A 21,231-nucleotide genomic window follows, 5' to 3' on the forward strand; every position below is an offset into this window, starting at 1 on the left:
TAGGTCAACCAATGAAATAATAAAAAATCAAGGTTTGTAGCTGGATGTTTTAAAGTGTCTACTAACTTGTTGAGCTCATCGTATGTATCAAAGATGTAGACCTTGATGGGACTCTCTACTATCTCTTCACCAGACCATTTGACATAGACCACATAGAGTCCGACCTCTGTCGGCTCATATATGCATTGGATGAGCCGCTTTTTGGGACCCTCCAGTGATGAGCGGTACTTCACATCTCCTGCATGGGAAGAAGGAAAGTTTACCTCAACATCTGCTCACTCATTACAAAGTACAGTGTATCTCTTACTAATTGATGAGTGCACACTGTATCTCTTACTAACTGATGAGTGCACAGTGCAATCTTATCTACTGATCAGTATGTTAAGTGTAGCCCTACTAAAGGCTGACTTACACATTCATATTATCATATTTATATCATATGGTGAATATATACCGACGACGCAACACAGATACGTCAGAAAGGTTTGTAGCCCTCAAGCATTGCATAAAGTTCGCCGAGCATCAACGGCAGCCTGTACAATGTGCACCATTTCGGCGGTGGTGATGCCGACGGATTTTGATGGACCATTTTGACGGATGCCGACCATTTTGACGGATAGAGTAAGCTGTTTCCCTTTATGATAGTTACTGCAGGACTAGTATTTGAGTCAAGCGCGCGGAAACAAAAAGGTTCCTTCGAAAAATGAGAACATTATAACGCGGAGTATTCGCTGATGCGGATGAGTTTGTAATTGTTGTCACTGAAGTATGGTGGCATCAACGCTGAAATATGTCTATATACTGTGTGAACTAGCCTTAAGACCAGACAACGCTAAAGCTGGTAATCCCAATAACTGAATACATCGTGCTAAAAATTGTTACCTTTGGGCCCTTTAATTTTGACTTCACAGTCACCCTTCCCGGCTCCTTCCGTATCAATATAGAAAGTACCATCAAAATTGGCTAGTATGCCTGGCAGCACACCGGGTCCATGAACATGAATCTTTTCTGGACCATCTAAATAACAAAAACCCTTGTCAGAGCTGTCAACAACCTGGAACATCCTGTCAACCTAATCGATGGTTCTAAAGGTGATAAAACAATGAAGTCATCGGGAAGTCATTGATGCTACAGTTGAAGTCTAAGCAGGCTTCAACTGTAGTCATTGTTGCTACAGTTGAAGTCTAAGCAGGCTTCAACGGACGAAGAACACTCGCTATGGAGAGAGACAGCTGGAAACAGCACCTGCATCCGATGAGACAACAGAATCAGCAGTCTCCTTGGCTATGAGTGTGAAAGGTGAGCCCTCAATTTGGTGAGAGTTCCAGGAGATGTGCAGCATGTAGGTACCTGACTGGTCTATCAAATAGGAGCACCTGTATTCCTGATCAGATGACAATTGCTCCAGTGTAACATCCATGACCTCCAGTTTTGAGTTCTTTAGAGTTACTTGGGGAACACCTACAAAATACATAAAACTAACTTGAAAACCTAGATTATTTTACACCGTAAGCATTAGTGAATCATGTACCAGCTGAAATATTGTGGTAGTTTGTAGTACAATATTAAACATTGTTTTCATCTCTAGGACTGTTGAGCTTGACAGTTTGTTTTTAGCACTTCTGATGTAATGCGACTAATTCTAAGCGTGAATCCTTGCCTTTCTCAGCGAGACTTCCATCGATGTAGAAGTTTGAGATCTTCCCCACGGTAGGTTCCAGGTATCCATCACCGGTTAGCAGAACCCTATTTCTTCTGGCAGGTTCAATCACAGTGGGCTCAGAGACCAATGCACTGCAATAGGTAAAACAAAAACTCTTATACATTGTGAGCATTAGACAAATACAAACACTAATCGACTAACATGGGCTCAAATGCTGTGAGATGTCACGGAAATATCTTCGGGTTTGAAGTATAGTAGTCAAGTCTATTTAGCAGGTTTAGCAGTCAAACTTCCAACCATTTTTATACACTTGGCTGACATAAGGGCACAGTTTAATCATGGACTTGCCAACCATAAAGTGATTCAACCATAGAGCGATATAGCGCAAAACCTGCCTCACTACAGAACATAATTATAGATACTGACGGTCACAGAGTCATCACCCCTTTAACTATCTAGCCAGTTATCAACAAGTATAAAACTACAGATATGAAATTATTAAGGTTGAAAATATATTTTTTTAAATTACGACACATTTGCATCAATTGATTTCGAGCGAAGAAGGACTGACTAGCCACCGTAACTAAAGTCAATAGTAATTGATATCGTTGGAGTAAAAATTTAAAATACTGTTCTACTTTTGTAGCTCTAATATGGCTAAAATAAAAATCTCACATATTTGTTTGCATAACATTCGGCCCGTTCCGTGGCAGATGATAAACTAGTGAGTCCCTGTAAGTATTGCTAACTTTGAACATATTATGTTCAGTTTGAACAGTTATGTCAGGCCCACAGAATCCATAATATTTATGTCAGGCCTACTGAATCCATAATATTTATGTCAGGCCTACAGAATCCATAATATTTATGTCAGGCCTACAGAATCCATAATATTTATGTCAGGCCTACAGAATCCATAATATTTATGTCAGGCCCACAGAATCCATAATATTTATGTCAGGCCTACAGAATCCATAATATTTATGTCAGGCCCACAGAATCCATAACAGTTATCTCAGGCCCACAGAATCCATAAGTTATGTCAGGCCCACTGAATCCATAATATTTATGCCAGGCCCACAGAATCCATAACAGTTATGTCAGGCCCACAGAATCCATAATATTTATGCCAGGCCCACTGAATCCATAACAGTTATGTCAGGCCCACAGAATCCATAATATTTATGCCAGGCCCACTGAATCCATAACAGTTATGTCAGGCCCACAGAATCCATAATATTTATGCCAGGCCCACTGAATCCATAACAGTTATGTCAGGCCCACAGAATCCATAATATTTATGCCAGGCTCACTGAATCCATAACAGTTATCTCAGGCCCACAGAATCCATAATATTTATGCCAGGCTCACTGAATCCATAACAGTTATCTCAGGCCCACAGAATCCATAATATTTATGCCAGGTCCACAGAATCCATAATATTTATGTCAGGCCCACAGAATCCATAACAGTTATGTCAGGCCCACAGAATCCATAACAGTTATGTCAGGCCCACAGAATCCATAATATTTATGCCAGGCTCACTGAATCCATAACAGTTATCTCAGGCCCACAGAATCCATAATATTTATGCCAGGCTCACTGAATCCATAACAGTTATCTCAGGCCCACAGAATCCATAATATTTATGCCAGGCCCACAGAATCCATAACAGTTATGTCAGGCCCACAGAATTCATAACATTTATGCCAGGCCCACTGAAAAGAGCTTAAGCAGTACACAATTAGTACAATTGTACTAGGTCAGAGGCTAAGGTCGAAGGTTACCTGCACATGAACTTGCACTAAACTTCTTTTTCTTTAGCGATCGTCGGTACGATTTGAAAAAGGTACTTAAGTAGGAAAACTATCCTCATTAGTGTGTATGTAGTCGAAATGATAAAATCATCTTTTCATGAGTCTTTCGTAAGAGTAAAAAAAGTTGTTATGAAGAATGTATTATTTGATATTGTAACTCCTATACCAACTGGCTGTATCCTACTTATAAAGCGTAGAGGAAGGGTTGTAATGTAAAATCACAGACAACCAGATGAAGAGACGGTTGACAAAGGCTGTACTAAAGAAGATACCTCAGAGGAGAGTTTGGAATATGGTAACCTCCAAAGGTGAGCTTCAGCACCGCATCACCAGGCTCCCCAGCCACGATGTCTACCCAATAGTGATACTCATCTCTCTCACTCACAACACATTGTAGTGGCGCGCCTGTAGAAAGGTGCTTGCCAGCAGCGCTGAGCTTCCCTGTAAGGAAAATGTTACACATCATATAATGCTGAACAATTCCTACAGCTTCAGGCAAAGCAGAAAACCTTGAATAAGTTTGAGTGCAGCACTAGTAGCTGGACTTGGTAGTGCTGTATTCTGGGTTTTATCGAGAGAGAACAATTTTACAAACCCAAGAGTAACACTGCAATCCATGTACAGTTAAACATCGAATACAAAGTTAATTTGTTCCGATGTTACCTTTGCATGTCGACGCAAGAATAAAAATCACACAAGAATACATAGTATTTTTTTGATCAGTCGTAGAGGTTGATGAACTATATATAGCTACTTAGATAATGACATATTACATAAAAACAAAATAAAAAACATGTAGAAAACTGAATGTAAATTAATCACATGTAAAAACTAAATGAATACCATCACAAATCAGTTGAAGAGGTTTTTGTTGTTATGAGACCTCATAAAAACCTGAATGGAAGTATAAGTTCTCCAATGCATTATTTCGGTGCTGAGTGAGGGATAGAAATACATGGTAATGTCCTTTCCCCTTACACCAAATGTAATTAATTACATCTGGTGTAAGAGGAAAGTTCGCTTAATTTGTATATTTACCATTGTTTTTACAGCTTACTTTTTGATTTCTAACGGCTGTTTTTAACTTCATCCTCAAAGCTGCTTCAAAAAACTTTGTTCTCTGTATGTTGAAAATTACTTTGTATGTCAAAACAAATATTCGTATGTCATGGTGTCTGTAAATGAGGATTGATTGCATTGGCAGCGACTGACCTGGCCCGGCTTTGCTGATATCAAACAGCAATCTTTTGGTCTGTGATACTTGAAGGAGGAGCCTCTCTTCCTCATCCGAGTGGGTTGCCCAGTCGCCTTCCAACCTCACCTTTCGGGGGTTGACAGCCTTAGAGCAGAACGGAGATCCTGCAGGCATAGCATGAGACAGAAAGTGTTGTTACCTCGTATTTACATTTCTACAATTTAACAACTGCCTGACCAAGCTAACAAAACCAATGCTTTCTAACTACATGTAAATATAACCCAAAGATATGCTGCAAAAAGAAAAGTGACCAACTTTTGCAATTTTTTAAAACTCTTTCAAAAAACTTTTCTCTTCTGCCTTTCGCTAAGTTGAATCTATTTGATCTAATTTAGCCTAAGGCCCTAAATTTGATCTGCTTAACTTGGTCTGTTTATTTACGAGTTTGACCGACAGGTCACAACAGGTGACAACACGTGCCGTAGGTCACATATTGAACAATAAATAATTTCAGTGTTTTTACTTTTAAGTAAGGTAACAACTACAAGTCCTGTGGTGTAAATGTACAACATATTAAGCGTATTAGTATATAATAGGCGTTTCTATTAGGGGTTTATCTTTGTTTCACTTGTTACCAAGAATATAGCAACATTTTATAATCTTTTAGCTTTTGGGTGTTAGCCATAGCAAGCTTTGCGTTAATTACGGTATGGCAGTTGAATGTGAGACATACAGAAAGCAAGTTGTGCTGCACAGTGTTATATTTTACTTTTAACCAGAGTGAGTGTTTTATAAACTTCAACTCTTCTAATATACTGGTGCGAGAGCAATTGGGAACTTTATTGTAAGTAAACACATAGTGTAAAAATCTTCTTAAAACCTTAACGATCCATTGTGACCATGTTAACTATTAACAACATGTTAACTATTAACGGCATGTTAACTATTAACGACATGCTAACCTTGTTTGAACCCTACTGATCTTTTTTTTTTAACCCGGTCATCTACTTTCATCCTACAAAACCTGCTAGAATTCTTTTGGATTTTTTGGAAACGTGCAGACCCTACGTAAACCCCACCAAACCTGTTTGACACTAGCTCGCTGCTCTGTTGAGGATGAATTTATAAAATGTAATTTCGTCGTTCAATTACAACGAAATGCCTGATCATAACAAAGCATTTCTCCTTACCTTCCAAATCCCTGCCATTCCACTTAACATGTATATTATACAAGCCTGTCTCGACAGGTATGTACGAGACCTTGTACTGATCATCGTCCATTGCCTGTACATCACATCTAGCAACCGAATGACGACCTAGAAAAATAAACCATGGCTGGACTAGTACACAGTAGTAAATATGATAAGCTAGTAAATAGTAGTAAATATGATAGACTAGTAGATAGTAGTAAATATGATAGACTAGTATACAGTAGTGAATATGATAGACTAGTACACAGTAGTAAATATGATAGACTAGTACACAGTAGCAAATATGACAGACGAGCACTCGTATCAGCAGTATGAAAATAAAATAAAACCTACCTTCAATTCTGACATCAGGTTGACCTTTTTCTCCGGCGTGACTGATAAAAAAGGTTGTAACCTTATCCTCCTCGACAACATTTAGACCATCTCCATGGACACGAATAGCAGAATAGTCTGGCAGCAAAGGCTCTGCAGTAGCAGCAGGAGGCACTGGTGCCACAGACACGGGCTGTACAGCAGGTGGTGGTACCACATACGATGTTGAAACAGTGGGAATTGGCTTGACATAGGAAGTCCTCCCTGTAAAGAATGACAAGGTTTTGAGCATATATCTGAAATATGGCCTGTAAGATTGATGTCCGGCAGTTGTAGCGAGAGTTTTACAGCGCTGAATGATGAGTTATATAGTAGTCTTTGTACAAGTATACAAGATGTACCTGAGCTACAAATGAAGACTAAAAGAGAAATATGCTATGACCTCAGGCTATAAAAATCACGAGATGATTGTCAGACATCAGTGGCCAAAATTGGAATGTATTTCTTATGTTATTTCAGTATTTTGCATAAACTCAGCTGCAAAATGTAATTCAAGCTTAAACCTTATATTACCTCATGGTTTCCAGAACCTTATATTGCCTCATGGTTTCCAGAACCTTATATTACCTCATGGTTTCCAGAACCTTATATTGCCTCATGGTTTCCAGAACCTTATATTGCCTCATGGTTTCCAGAACCTTATATTGCCTCATGGTTTCCAGAACCTCAGGATTAATACACATTACCTACTACAATACACACTACCTACTACAGTACACACTACCTACTACAGTACACACTACCTACTACAGTACACACTACCTACTACAGCACATATTACCCTACTACAGTACACATCACCTACCACAGTACACACTACCTACTACAGTACATATTACCCTACTACAGTATACAGTATTATACTACAGTACATACTACCTACTCAGTACATATTACCTACTACAGCGCACATTACCTACTAAAGCGCACATTACCTACTACAGTTCACATTACCTACTACATCACTCAACAGCACATTATTCTGCATTTTTCATTATCATAAAATACCACAGCTTGTTACCCTACACATTACTATAACATGTTATATTACATAATGCTATCACATGCTAGTGATATATTAACCCCTGGCTATGCTAATACAGTGGACCCACGGGTTACAGCATTCCTGTCTTACAGTTTATTTAACAATGTCTCTCCAAAATTCAAAAGCATCGCTCCGTTTTTTTGTCGAATTAGTTTGAAAAAAGTTTTAATGAGGTGAAAAAGCTTTAATGAGGTCGGATAAAAGTTATAGCGAAAGCGAGACAAAAAGCGTTAAAGCCGGAAACAGGTAATAAAAAATTAAGATGATAACAAAATTAAAGTTAAGTTTAGTAAAATACGTACTAAAACTTAGCTTCAAGTGTGTGGCTGTGTTTAGTACTCTAAATTCATTTAAGTTAAATTCAAAGTCTATGCTACGTAGCATGACAAAAGTCTACCGTACCAAACACGTAGCTGTCAAGTCTCTCACACCACCGTTAGCCACTGTGTCTGTCTCGAGATAAAAACACCATATAGTACATGTACAACTGTACATAGCAATGTTCCATTTTATTGCAGATCATAACCCCTAAATAACTAACTATAGTTACTAAGGTTACTATATTATTTCATAACAATTTTTAAGAAGTACACTGAGTATATAAAAATTTTGATGTTTTTACCGGGTATTTGCATTAAATAATTACTATAGGTTCTTATACCCTCCATAGGACATTTTTACCTAATGAGCTGAACACCAGAACCAATATAATGTCATACGACGGAGGTCCGCTGTAATGGTCCACTGTAATGGTCCGCTGTAATGCTCTTGTTAGCATGAATAATTTATAAACAGCAAAAACATTAAAATTTTTCTATAAACTCTAAAAAATTGATTATGGGAAGAATTTTGTTTTACTGAAGGTCAATTTCCTTGCGACACAATTTGTACTCAAAAACTGTAGTGTGGGTCAATGACAAACGTGAAGTATTCTTGCTATAGTTGTGCACACATAATGTACCGAGCAAAACATTATTACTTTTTTCTCTCGTTCAATGGTTCTAAGATCTTCGTTTAAATGGCCTAATATCCATCACAATAACATATCTTATGGATGATAAAATTATAAAACTTTTGTCATTGTAGCTATATCTTCAGATATGCATGGCTGAGGAATCCAAGAGTGCTACTCATCGCTGTCTATCACTATGTATCGCTGTCTATCACTGTCAGCAATGTAATACTTTAATAGTAAAATCTCTAGAGGTCAGCATGGATGGATACTAGTTGGACTCGCATGTTTTTAGCAAAGATTTTATATATAACAAAGCAGCACAGGCAAAATCTCACATCTTTAGCCGCAATAAAATATATGAACGGCCTAATTTTTCCACATTTTGCTCAATCAACTATTGGGTAGTCAGTAATAGCAATGTGTAGTTGTCATTATCTCAACATTCCATCACATGAAGAACAGGCAAGCCTATGCTTGGTTTTGGAAGTCACTACTGTACAAAGCTGTTAAACTTTTGTGTCAGACCCCCCTTTAATAGAAGGACTATTATCTTTATTCTATGAAAGACTGCGCGTAATTCAGCACAGTTTGCTGTGTTTCTATTGGCTGCTCTTATTAGCTCTTAGTCTGACGTAATTTTCATCTAAGATATTTTGACAGATTTCATGCCATATACTATCAGCCGTTTGCAAATGAGTTCTAAAACCGAACCCCTAACCCACTCCAATCCATTCGCAAACCTTTCGCACTCTAAAAACAAACGGTTTTGAGGGGTCAATAGGTCAGAGGATGCACTACTGTAGCCAATTGCATTCAGTCAGTTATCATCAAGAACTAATTTAAAATAGAAGTGAAACCATGTAAAAGGCAGCCCGTGTTTTAAAGCAATCATGGAATGTTTCTTTTAAGTATGCCAGAGAACAGTTAACTTCCATCCATCCCGTTGCCATGGTTTTGTGAACACAACTTGGTGACCGTATCAAGAATGTAGCATAATGTTTAAGCTAATTAAAGAAATGATAGCGATTGGACTCAGCAAAATTAAATTGGTTCCAACAAAAATTTTACAATGGAACAAACCAGACATATTAAAAGTACCACAGATACGGAAAAGACACTAAAGATAAGTAGATAAATTAGACTTGCACTCTGGTAGGACAATAGCTAACGGGTGCAGAAATGGCCCCCAACCAAACACAGAAATGATGCTGACCAAGCTATGTGATTAACATGAGCAATTACCCTAGAAGACAGGAAACTGACACCTGCTTTGTTTGTCAGTGTATGCATCTTCTGCCATAAGCTTAGCTACTACGATTATGGAAATGTTTGGGGCGTTACCAATCTTTCGAGGTGGTTAGCATATGTGTTGGGATAAGGTATTTCTCATTACTGTAATAATAGCTACATGTACATCATGTGATTGGACAGCAGATGAAATGTGACAATGAAGAACAGAACAGGGGAGGTGCTGCCAAAACTGTCAAAATGAGACAAGTAGTTGCAGCCAGTAATGAATTTGTAAAATATAGTACTCCGTTATAATTACACTACAAAAGAGAATTTTCTTTCAGAAAAATATTTGGTAAATAACCGATTTCTTATACATTTTGAATTTAAATGCTCTTGCTTGGAACAACCAAAATAGCCAGTACAACGGGCTGTAAGCGTACACAGCCTTGCTATTTATATTTCAGTTATGTCAAACCTGTGTGAAGACACGACATCTCAAGTATTTCTTCTTATCCTACATTGTTATACTAGCGTTTCTATCGTCATGGCAACTTGGCACGTGCCATAAGAATCAAGCGCTTAGGTCAACTGCGGCTATAAAACATGATTACTTGACTGGGTTTCCTATAAGATAATGATGAGACAACTCCAGCTAACGCTGTAGCAACGCCGTCGATGGACAGGAGAATGGTTCAAATATCAAGTATGAATATGAGTCAATCAGGTATGGCAATCAGTCAGTTTTGCAGACTCACCGACACAATGTAATTAGTTCTTTGCCCTAGGTGTATCCAACTAGCTTGATCGCTGAGATCTATGTTTAAAATCGTGGCACTATTGTTTGATGGCATACTCTGACCTACTGGGAGGGACAGAAAAATGAACAAAGCAAATCAAAAATTAGAACAATTTATTCCATTAATATCAGTTTGTGTTGTGAAGCGGGTCAAGTCCTAACGTGTGTATTTGACATTAAACTGTTATATATCAATGGTTGGCCGAGTTTCTATTGTAAACTGATATTTGTGTATGGACAACTGTTAAGTGTGTCTGACGCATAATCACATGACTGAATCCACAAAGATGACAAAGAGGGATGGAGATACAGTAGCACATGACAGTGAGCAAGCTCAACAATGTAACTTTGTAACGATTCAAGGGAATTACTGACCGACTTGACATGCTGACTTACTATGCTGACTTGTTCTTAATACAATCTTATCTTAAATAAAGTCTTACAATGATCTTTACTGCAATAAGAGTCGTCTGTCCGTCTGTCCGAGGCCACACTAAGAACGATAGGAAAAATGACTACACCGCACACGAATCGAACCCGAATATCCAGATTATAGCCAAGCGGGGTACCATCTGCGCAACTCAACCACTATGCCACAGCTAAGAATAATTGTGCGCATAATTATTACACATGACATCTCACGGCAGACGGGACTGCTTGCGTACTAGTATAACTTTAAATAGAGAATGCTTGCTTGGGTGCAGCTCCTTTCCCATCAGTAACAGGAAAAGATCACAATACAAGATGAGAAACTGTAAAGACAAGATGACATACTGAGTGTTGTTGCACACAGCACCTTTCTGAGTATTAAAAGTGAGTACACCAGTCGCTAATTAACTAAACCATAAAACTCAACACCAACCCATTGCCGAATTGTAAATCCGCAGTCTAAAGTTTGCGTGAGAGTGACGAATAATTGACTAGAATGGAAGTCTACAGATTTATTCATCTGTGAATGAAGCTTACATCATATTTGCCTTCCACGCTGCAAATATTAGCAGGAATTTGGTGAATGAATGAAAGTGCAGATAAGCAAGCCAGCTTGGCCTAATTACTAAGAATAAAGATAATATTGGTCATTGTAGGCCTGCTCATGCGTATTGATGCGATTGAACTCCGTCTGGTTACCTATAGCTAATATGTAATTCTTTGTCCTCATCTAGCCTCTTACAATTACATTCCCTTCGGACACGCCTCTCCAGCTCTCCCCCTTAATATATACATAAGCCATATTCTCTCCCACTCTCCATTTCATGTGTAACTTCAACCCAGCATTGTGTGTGACACAAAGCCCGCCTACGAGCAAACAATATTATCTGGCATCAAGCATCTTCCTTTGACATAAGCGAGTGACGGACACCCTGAGAACATCTATGCAGACCTATGCTACTCTTGTTAGTATCAGAGGCAGGATCGTGTGAGAGCTAGAACGGAAAAAGATTTTGAGAGAACACTTGGAGACATTAGAGCGAATTTAAGCAAACACAAGGTGAGGGAGGAAAGACCCACGAACTGAACGTAGATTAAAGGTAACAGGCCTAATCATCTGGAGAAACGAGAAGCCGACAGGAGACGCACAGCCTAGCTCATGTGTTAGGGATGGAGTAATACAAAAACAAACATTGTCTTACTGGTGAAACAATGTTCAGCGTATTGTGCGTGTGCTCGAGTATTTAATAAGTTCTATTATTAGTAAAGCCTTCGACATGTCGTCTGTCGGAAGCAGTGGGAGCCACTTAACCGAGGTTGCTCACCGAAGCAGCACAAACCCTTCACACTATAGCCTGCAATCAGCAGGTGCAAGTAGAGCGCAGGAAAGGCTCAGCACTAGAAGTATGGGTGGCATGGTGTCAGCGATAACCGCTGTCTTCTGTGGTTCAAACAGGAACCGACACTCAACAGACTCTCTTACGTGTGACACAAAAGTAGCAGAGAATGGCTACCACAAGGAGAGCAGAGAAAGCAAGCAATATCAACCAAATACTACGGCGAGAAGCCTTAAACCTGAGGATTTCACTTTGCTTGATAGTTCTATGTCATGCGATTCTAGCTATCGGACAGCTGCAGGCTCAATCTCAGAATTGGCCAATGGATTAAATCTCTCTGTGGCAGCAGACACTCGACCGCCTTTGGATATTCCATACATGGATGAGAGTACAAACTCCTCTTCTACAAGCACTCCAAGAGACATGCTAACTTTTGATAGAGAGGTTATTATGATCAGTGATGGGGAATATTCGGCAGACGAAGACCAGCATGGAGAGCCGACTGACCACTCAGATATGGAGGAAATAGAAAGAAACTCGGACACGGAAGGTAAGAAGCTTTCAGATGACTGTATATTTTACTAAGAGCTTTAGTATCTAAGGCCCATGTCTACATACATGTAGGGTTCCATGCCAACGTGTTCTATTCTAGTATAGTAAGATGTGACGAGTTGGGCCTTTCCTCTCTGTAAGATTTCATGTATGTTCTGCAGACGAGGATGTCGAGAGGCACATCTGCCACACCGACTGCGAGCATAGCGAAGGGGAAGAATTGGAATATGATAGCGGTGAGGAAGTGGAAGATGAAAGTGAAGTCAACTCAGATGATCAGCTGCTCAGTGACTCTGAGGGTGAGCCTGAAGTAGGCGATACGGAAGAATCTGAGTACGACTCGGAGGAAGGAATAGATGCAAATTCAGAGGTTGATGAGGAAGAGGCGATAGAAATATCTGAAGAAGAGGATTCGTGGGACGATGAGGAGCCCTCGGAAGAAGAGGATCTAGTAAACGGCGAGTGCGACTCCAACTGTGAGTCCGACTGCGATGGCGACCATCATGAATGCAGTTCTGAGTGTGGGTGTGGTCAGCATGAGTCAGATGAGGATGATGAAAGTGAAACCCAAATAGCTGAAAAGAATACAAGAGAATCTCTACAAACTGTTGAGAATGGAATATATGGTCACAAACCACTACCTCTACCACGGCGCAGCCTACGAGCTGTTTCTCCATCGAATACCTCTAGAAACCTGCTTACTGACACATCAAATGTTGTGCCTCAGGCTATAGAGAGAAATAACAATCGACTACAACGAAATCACTCACAGCGGTTGCCGAGAAGTGATACAGACATGCTGGGGGAACTGAAGACAGCGATTGATGCGCGGATTCGTCGAAGTGCAAGCTGTCGTGAGACAGCCATAGACTATAGAAAACGGTTCGCTCAAGTACCGAGTGCAGACAATTGCATCTCAGAACATCTCACTAAGTTGGATATAAAGGAGAGAGAGTTGAGACGCAAGGAGCGGAGGAGTCGCCTCCGTACGCTAGAACTTAAAAGGGAACAATGCCTAGCAGAGGTCAGGGATGGGACGGAGGAGAATGTAGCCCACCGTGTGTATAGCTAACTAAGGCTATCCTCCTATAGCTTCAGTTACTAGTTTATACAGAGACCCCGCTCACTCATTTACTGCTAAAGAGCTTATTTTTTTATATTGTACAGAGATTAGGATCTGCCTTAATATCGAAGCTGCTACTGTGATACTCGTATGTACATATCTATTGATAGAGTCACCTACACATAGACTTACTTATTAACTAATCATGAAATATATTTTTTCCATACCGAATAGTTCCACTGACAGGGTCAATGTTTTGCTGACTCAAAAAAGGGGAGAAAAGTTTTATCCTGGTCAGAATATATAACAATTTTATGAAAGGCTAGGAAGCACCAGTATTGATAGCACAAGGAAGCACCAGGAAGCACCTGTATTGCCCGTCACTATTGATATGAAATAAAACTCAGCAAAACCAAAACTAAATCTTTAGGATTTCTATTGTGACTTGCCATTCCTAGTTGACAAAATAAATTACAATATTAATATACATATTATTACATGTCCGTCATTGTGTTAACAAGAGGTTTGATGGTGACAACACAAAATGTACGTAAGAAATAGCTTAAGTTCTATAAAATACTGACTCAGCCAATTAGGCTTTTGTTTACCGATAGGATAGTTCTTTGGTTATTTGCATGGCAAATATACTTGGTAAGGGTAAGTTTGTCATTGAGCAGAATGGAAGGGCGAGACATTCATTTGACTGTCATTCAAGACCTTTCTTAAACTGCGCAATAAGAGGGGACATGTTATAATTGAACAATATAGCTGTGAAACAGTAGAGACGTAGTATGTGACAGATATGGTGTCAAGGAAGGAGTAAACTCCTAAACCATCGGATATTGCATAAATAGGTTGCAGAGGTACGAGTGAATAGGGAGCATTCCAAGGGAGACGACGGAAAAAGAGAGGCATTGTTGGCCATTGAAAGACACAGTCTGAGGTTAGCATAGTGTAACATTCTCACACCCGGGCATAAACAGCGAGCGTTGGCAAGAATTTATGGAACAAAGACGCAGGCGGAGAAAAAACAAGGGCGTTGATCTGACAATCGGAGGTGACAATGAGCTCAAACAGTGGCATTCACTGAACCCTCGCGTTTCATGTAATCCTAGTTATTACGAGCTTGTCTTACATGCGTAGCAGCCTTGAGCCATAATAAGCTACTGTTTATCCTAATCATTGCCCGTTGAAATTCTGAAGAGTAAATTCTATTTGCATTGTGGATAAGGCTTTGCCCTCTTCAATGGGTAACAAAGTGCCATATTTAGGTAAGGCAGCGAGTGCTGCCGCTGCATGCAGGAGACAGAAATAGTTTTAGAGCAAAGTTGAGTATAAAATTCAGAAATAGCAGGCAATCAGCGCTGACAACAAACGCGATGCGGGTGGCTGCAGCCGTCCCCTATTGGAGCAACCCTAAAAGTAGCTCAGCCACTCCCAAACATCACCATAGAATGTCGGGAAGGTGGCTCGTAATTGTGATGTATTAATTTCAGAAACTTTTACAATAGACTTTATATTTTAATTTATATCAGAACAAATTTAGATTAGCCTCCTCTGACCTCCAGCAAAGGTCAGTTCAAAATGCTGACTATACATTATACTGCTGCCTGATCAATAGCCTACTTTATAGAAGTGTACACGGTGAGAAATTTAATAAAATGGGTTATTTGTTTTGATGATCTTTATATGACATAATTTGGAAAACATTTCTGTCTGAAATAAAATTATTGCCAAAAAAGTGATACATATAAATATATATATATATATATATATACTAATAACTTTAGTGCCACTACCAATGAAAGATTTGCACTGTTTTCCGTAGCTTTAAAACAAGGTTGATCAAAAAGACAAATATTGAAATAATGTTACACTTTGCTGACTCTCAAGCAAGAGCTATTGTTATATAATATTACTTATAATATTATTATCGATAGACAGACTCCTTAGCAACGTCTACTAACATGATACCCATAACTATATTGACAGTAATAGTAGTATTATTGCTGGAAACTATGTTATCTCTAGCAAGCTTGATAACATCCACAGACAAAAGGAAATAATACGGAATTGGCACATTACTCATGGCATAAAAATTTTGGATTGAGTCGATAATCAGCTACAACAACAATAATAACGACAATAGTTCATATTTGTCCTTGACCTGCGATCCTACTCATGAGCAAATGCATCAAAGGGTTATAAAATGTTTCATGAAGGAATTATTCCGGATTACAATAAAGTTGTGTCCAGTAATCATTTTTGTATGTACTGACTTTGCATATGCAACACCTTGTTTAAGTTCACGGTACAAAAAGGAACACCAATTTCAATATAAGGTTATTAGGTCGCGTAGCCCAAATTCAAAGGACCTACAACTACTGTCTAATATTGAGGTGCAGTGACACGTATCTTACTCTTGCACAGAGAAGCCCTGAGTCTCAAAGGTAAATGCCTGTGTACACTGCCAAATTTGAGTAGGAACGACACTTTTCTGAAAGATTTGAGCTGCAAGTAAGCGTGTCACATGTGCAACTTGGGAAATACCTGTATCTCACAGTCAGCTAAGCTGCCTATACATCTAAGTCAACAGAACTACCTGCAACCAGATGTCAACAAAGCTACTAGCGACAGCTGTCAACAGAGCTACCTGCAACCAGCTGTCAACAGCAACTTAGGTTTATTTGTGAAGGTCACTTATAGCCAGGTACCACATGATTACATAGTCTGGGTATAGCTTAACTCAGCTGACTGGAATGTTTACCTAAATGTCAGCCAAGTTTGATTCAACATATTTACATTTTTGCTCAAGAGAAGTTGTACAATCAAAAAAGCTAAAATTAGAAATATGCTGTAAGTAGTATGAACGATAACATACGGTTCTACATGGTGATAAAATCGGGCCACTGCAATTACTACGCTTTCTATTTGCTCATATCATACCTTCTTGATAGAAATTAGACAGTGAAATTTTTCATGAAAGGTGCTATTTCTGAAATTTAATCATTTTATGACACTTGGTGTGATGAATGCCTTTCAGACAATGGCTAAAAACAAGCCGTACTTTTGGTGTATTATCTTGCCATTACAGAATGGGATCACACAATCAATAATAGTAATGAGATTAGAATCCTCATTCTTACTTAACACGTTTGATGACAAACAATTTATTAACCGTGACAAATAAATTTACCCAAAGACAAACACGCAACTAAAATCAAGCAATTTTAAAACAAACTCACAGTAAAACATCGTAAATAATTAATAATAAAAATGCGATGTCCCGGGTACCTAGTAGAAAAGGTAAATGGAAATGAAGTGAGTCGTTTGATCATTAGCAATTGTTTAACTTTTATAAATGCAAATCACTGCTTCTTTTTGCTATCAAACTAGTATTACCATTTACCAATGCAAATGCCTTTCCAAAAAGTACTAAAACACTAAGGAGAACATCCTGCATGGACAGAGCTTCAGTTCACACAGTGACCTCCATGTATAGAGTTTAAAGACTGGTGGGCAATGCTGGGCACCCTTCATCTCTACCCTTATTCTTAGACTTTCCTGCTAGTAGTTTATCAACCAACATCTCATGTACAGTTTAAGAAGGAGAGAGTTTACTGATGATATCAGAGAGAGATTGTATGGACAATAGGTAGCCATGGCAGCTAGCAGTGAGAGGTTATTTCCTGGGACCAGCGTATTTCCATCGATGCACAGCTGGTTTAGCAAGGTTAGCTATACATACTGGATATATTGCCTACTTGCTAAGACAGAGTGTGTCAGCCCTGTATTGCTATATAGGTATTAGATGATAAAGTACGTGTACAGTATGATAGACATGACAGGCATTATTTGAATAAGTCATTAAAATATGATATTCATCCCTGCTAAACTCCTCAAATGGACAAGTAAATAGAATTTGCAAGTTTAGAGTGGAAAATCTATTCTTAAAATATGTGTTATACAAAGCCAATCCCTGGACACAAATCTAGGCCTCAGTTGACATTGGTCTGACCTTGAGAGACCACACAGGTAGATACACTAAAGAAATAAAGATATTATGGGAATATACAAAATTCCATCTATAAAAATTTCAGGTAATAAAATTCTAGAAATCTAACAAAAGGTTGTCCCAGATAATGCTAGCTCGTGGATGTGCCAAGATTAGAGCCTTTTTTAGGTTTTAAATTGGCTTGTAACGATCAGTGTGGTTCTATCGTTATGTGAGCATGCATCAGATGTATGTAAGTGAAAAGTGAGTCTTTCAGAAACATGATGAACTGACTAGAAAAGCAAGCAAACTACTCTGCTAAAAGTCATATGTCTTTAGATGACGAATCCATGTAATTCATTACAACTCAGCTATGAGAAAGCACCTTAATCTCCATTATTCAAAGCCACTGAACATCTTCGCTGTCTAATCAGCTATTTGACTTAGAATGATTTAACTCCACGGCATCTGTCGACTCTGTTCTCTAGCCACATCGTACACTAATATCTACTCAACTCAGTTGAACACTCCACTAGTCAGACCAGAGTTGACTCAGTACTCTAACTACATTGTACACTCGTCTCCAGTCAACTCAGTTTAAACACTCCACTAGTCAGACCAGAGTTGATTCAGTACTCTAACTACAGTGTACACTCGTTTCTAGTCAATTCAGTTGAACACTCCACTGGGCCAGTAATCACAGCTCGTATGACACAGCTAACATGATATAATAGAATCAGCTGTACTCTGCCTCAAGAGAGATATCTCATGCTAGAGGGCGGCCTTTATAGAGCCTCCGGCGATACACACTAGAAACTTGAGATAGTAAATTGGTGCCCGATGACTGACCTCTCATATAAAAGGTCTTACACGTAATATGACAGTGAATGGAACACGATTACGGAGGTAAAGAAATTAGCTAGAGAGAGATGAAAGATCTGCTGAGAGACATTTTGTCTCCAAGATGAACCGAGAGTCTAACCTTGGCATACAAAGTTAACCTGTTTTGACATTCTCTTTAAATACCCAAACCATTACATGTTAGAGAAAATAAACTCATACTAGTACAAACCTTCAGTTAAGCTGTTTTATAACCTAAAAACTTGATGACAAATATTTACGGTAAAAAGTATATACTATTCGAACAAATGTTTTATAAAAAATTTTTTGTAAAAAACTGAATGCGTGAAAACCAATCACATTCAGAAACTAAATAAAGCAGTAATCAATAGGAAGAGGTTTTTATTACCAGTTTGCCTTGATATTAAAGACACTAGATATTGACGGGCAATACGAGACTTTATGGCACTAAATTCTCCGTGTGAACTTGAAGAGGCCTACATAGCAGAGCTAGCATACCAATAAACTGATTACAGTACTGATCCTAGCACCTTACCACCCATCACTGTGTCAATAGATTAGATCGCTGCCCCTCGCTGCCACACACCAAACTCAACACAAGATTTTTCCTACATTTAATACCTGCAGAAGCAATCTATCGCAACTACAGGGTGTTTCACAAGTGGTTCAGTGATTGTTCCCCACGAATAGCTGCCTAGTCGCAATTTTACAGTTTCATGTATTTTGTCGACAGAGACTTTGGATAATAATTTCACTAACGCATTCTAGGAGAGTAGGAGGCAACTCACAACTAGTAGGAGACTACTAACAATTAGTAGGAGAGTGGGAGACAAATTAAAACTTGTAGAAGAATGGAAGGCAACTTACAACTTGCAGTAGAGTGAGAGACAATTTGCAACTTGCAGGAGTGTGAGAGACAACTTACAACTTTTTGGAGAAGGGAGACAACTTACCAGCCTCCTAAAAGCATCTAATTTTTCTGACCACAGAGAGAGGTACACAGGCCATAGTAGGAGGCAAAAAAATAATCTAAGGCTGCATCTGTTTCTCTTACCAGAGTTGACCAGTTCTGAGACAGATTACATTAGACACTTTCATCAGGTAGCAACTTAGTGAGCCCAAGAACTGAGTGAAACAGCGCATACACCTACCTGCAGGAGGGGCTTCTTCTGCTGCAGCACTTGAGTAGAAGGGAGAACCTGTAACAACATTTTTACAGGATAACAATGGGTATCTGGTGATGAGCTCCATAGAGAATATGCCAGCACAACTCCTTCCATAGAAACATCCCTGAGGTTGTTCTTAGTTCATGCAAGCGATGTCTCATAACATCAACCATTGTGATACTAAAAATACTAGCTATCAAAAGAAGTTTCAGGTGTCACAAAAACAATGTCGGAAAAGCTTGTTAGCTCCTTAGAATTTACAACCATTGACCTCTGCATACGATATCCGTTACGGACATGCTCTATTGTTTCTGACCGCGCTGTCCTATCTAACTCGACATACGCAGCTGGAGCAGTGAACGGATGAGTCATAGAGTATGATAAACAAGACTGATGTAATAGTTACAATACCTCTATTACAATGATAGTCCCTAATGTATGTAGATAAATGTAAGTACGGGAATGCAAGTACACAACAACCTCGGTTTATGAATATCTCACGCAGTGAGCAAATCAGTGTTTGAACAAAAAAATCAGAATTTTTTCTTTTGGATGCTGATCAAAAATTCATAGATCGAACACCATGGAATACCTGACAAAAAGGCTGGAGTACATGTTCCTACAGATACAACGATATAATCTTCAGCTTTGTCTACTCTATCAATTTATTAAATGTAAAGACCTCAGTCTACGTCATATAGTACCTGTTCCCTTACAAGTATATTACCTCTTCCTTTAATACAAGTTTATACAGTGTATGTTATATATTACCTCTTCCTTTAATACAAGTTTATACAGTGTATGTTATATATTACCTCTTCCTTTAATACAAGTTTATACAGTGTATGTTATATATTACCTGCTCTCCTAATACAAGTTTATACAGTGTATGTTATATATTACCTGCTCTCCTAATACAAGTTTATACAGTGTATGTTATATATTACCTGCTCTCCTAATACAAGTTTATACAGTGTATGTTATATATTACCTGCTCTCCTAATACAAGTTTATACAGTGTATGTTATATATTACCTGCTCTCCTAATACAAGTTTATACAGTGTATGTTATATATTACCTGCTCTCCTAATACAAGTTTATACAGTGTATGTTATATATTACCTGCTCTCCTAATACAAGTTTATGCAGTGTATGTTATATATTACCTGCTCCCTCAATACAAGTTTATACAGTGTATGTTACCGTATATATTACCTGCTCTCCTAATACAAGTTTATACAGTGTATGTTATATGTTACCTGCTCTCCTAATACAAGTTTATACAGTGTATGTTACCGTATATATTACCTGCTCTCCTAATACAAGTTTATACAGTGTATGTTATATATTACCTGCTCTCCTAATACAAGTTTATGCAGTGTATGTTATATATTACCTGCTCCCTCAATACAAGTTTGTCCAGAGTATGTTATATATTACCTGCTCTCCTAATACAAGTTTATACAGTGTATGTTATATATTACCTGCTCTCCTAATACAAGTTTATGCAGTGTATGTTATATATTACCTGCTCCCTTAAT

At 38.6% G+C, this 21,231-nt stretch overlaps 2 protein-coding genes across 2 annotated transcripts in view; one reads left to right on the plus strand and one right to left on the minus strand.

The window, feature by feature from the left end:
• The window catches only part of LOC137401375 (filamin-B-like), a 65,131-nt gene that overhangs the window by 969 nt on the left and 42,931 nt on the right, over nucleotides 1-21,231 (minus strand). Inside the window, exons 22-30 of the mRNA XM_068087693.1 lie at nucleotides 19,675-19,722; nucleotides 6,220-6,462; nucleotides 5,866-5,991; nucleotides 4,693-4,839; nucleotides 3,753-3,921; nucleotides 1,661-1,794; nucleotides 1,351-1,461; nucleotides 883-1,008; nucleotides 67-238 (exon numbers count right to left, since the gene is read on the minus strand). Of these exons, the coding sequence (XP_067943794.1) occupies nucleotides 67-238; nucleotides 883-1,008; nucleotides 1,351-1,461; nucleotides 1,661-1,794; nucleotides 3,753-3,921; nucleotides 4,693-4,839; nucleotides 5,866-5,991; nucleotides 6,220-6,462; nucleotides 19,675-19,722 (1,276 nt within the window). The remainder of the gene's footprint in view (nucleotides 1-66; nucleotides 239-882; nucleotides 1,009-1,350; nucleotides 1,462-1,660; nucleotides 1,795-3,752; nucleotides 3,922-4,692; nucleotides 4,840-5,865; nucleotides 5,992-6,219; nucleotides 6,463-19,674; nucleotides 19,723-21,231) is intronic.
• LOC137401908 (uncharacterized) lies at nucleotides 11,994-13,959 on the plus strand. The gene is made up of 2 exons (XM_068088382.1): nucleotides 11,994-12,603; nucleotides 12,767-13,959. Exons 1-2 carry the CDS (start codon nucleotides 11,994-11,996, stop codon nucleotides 13,675-13,677), a joined length of 1,521 nt encoding a protein of 506 aa, XP_067944483.1. The 3' UTR covers nucleotides 13,678-13,959.

This window comes from Watersipora subatra, chromosome 8 (assembly GCF_963576615.1).
Source record: "Watersipora subatra chromosome 8, tzWatSuba1.1, whole genome shotgun sequence".
Classification (NCBI taxonomy): Eukaryota; Metazoa; Bryozoa; class Gymnolaemata; order Cheilostomatida; family Watersiporidae; genus Watersipora; species Watersipora subatra.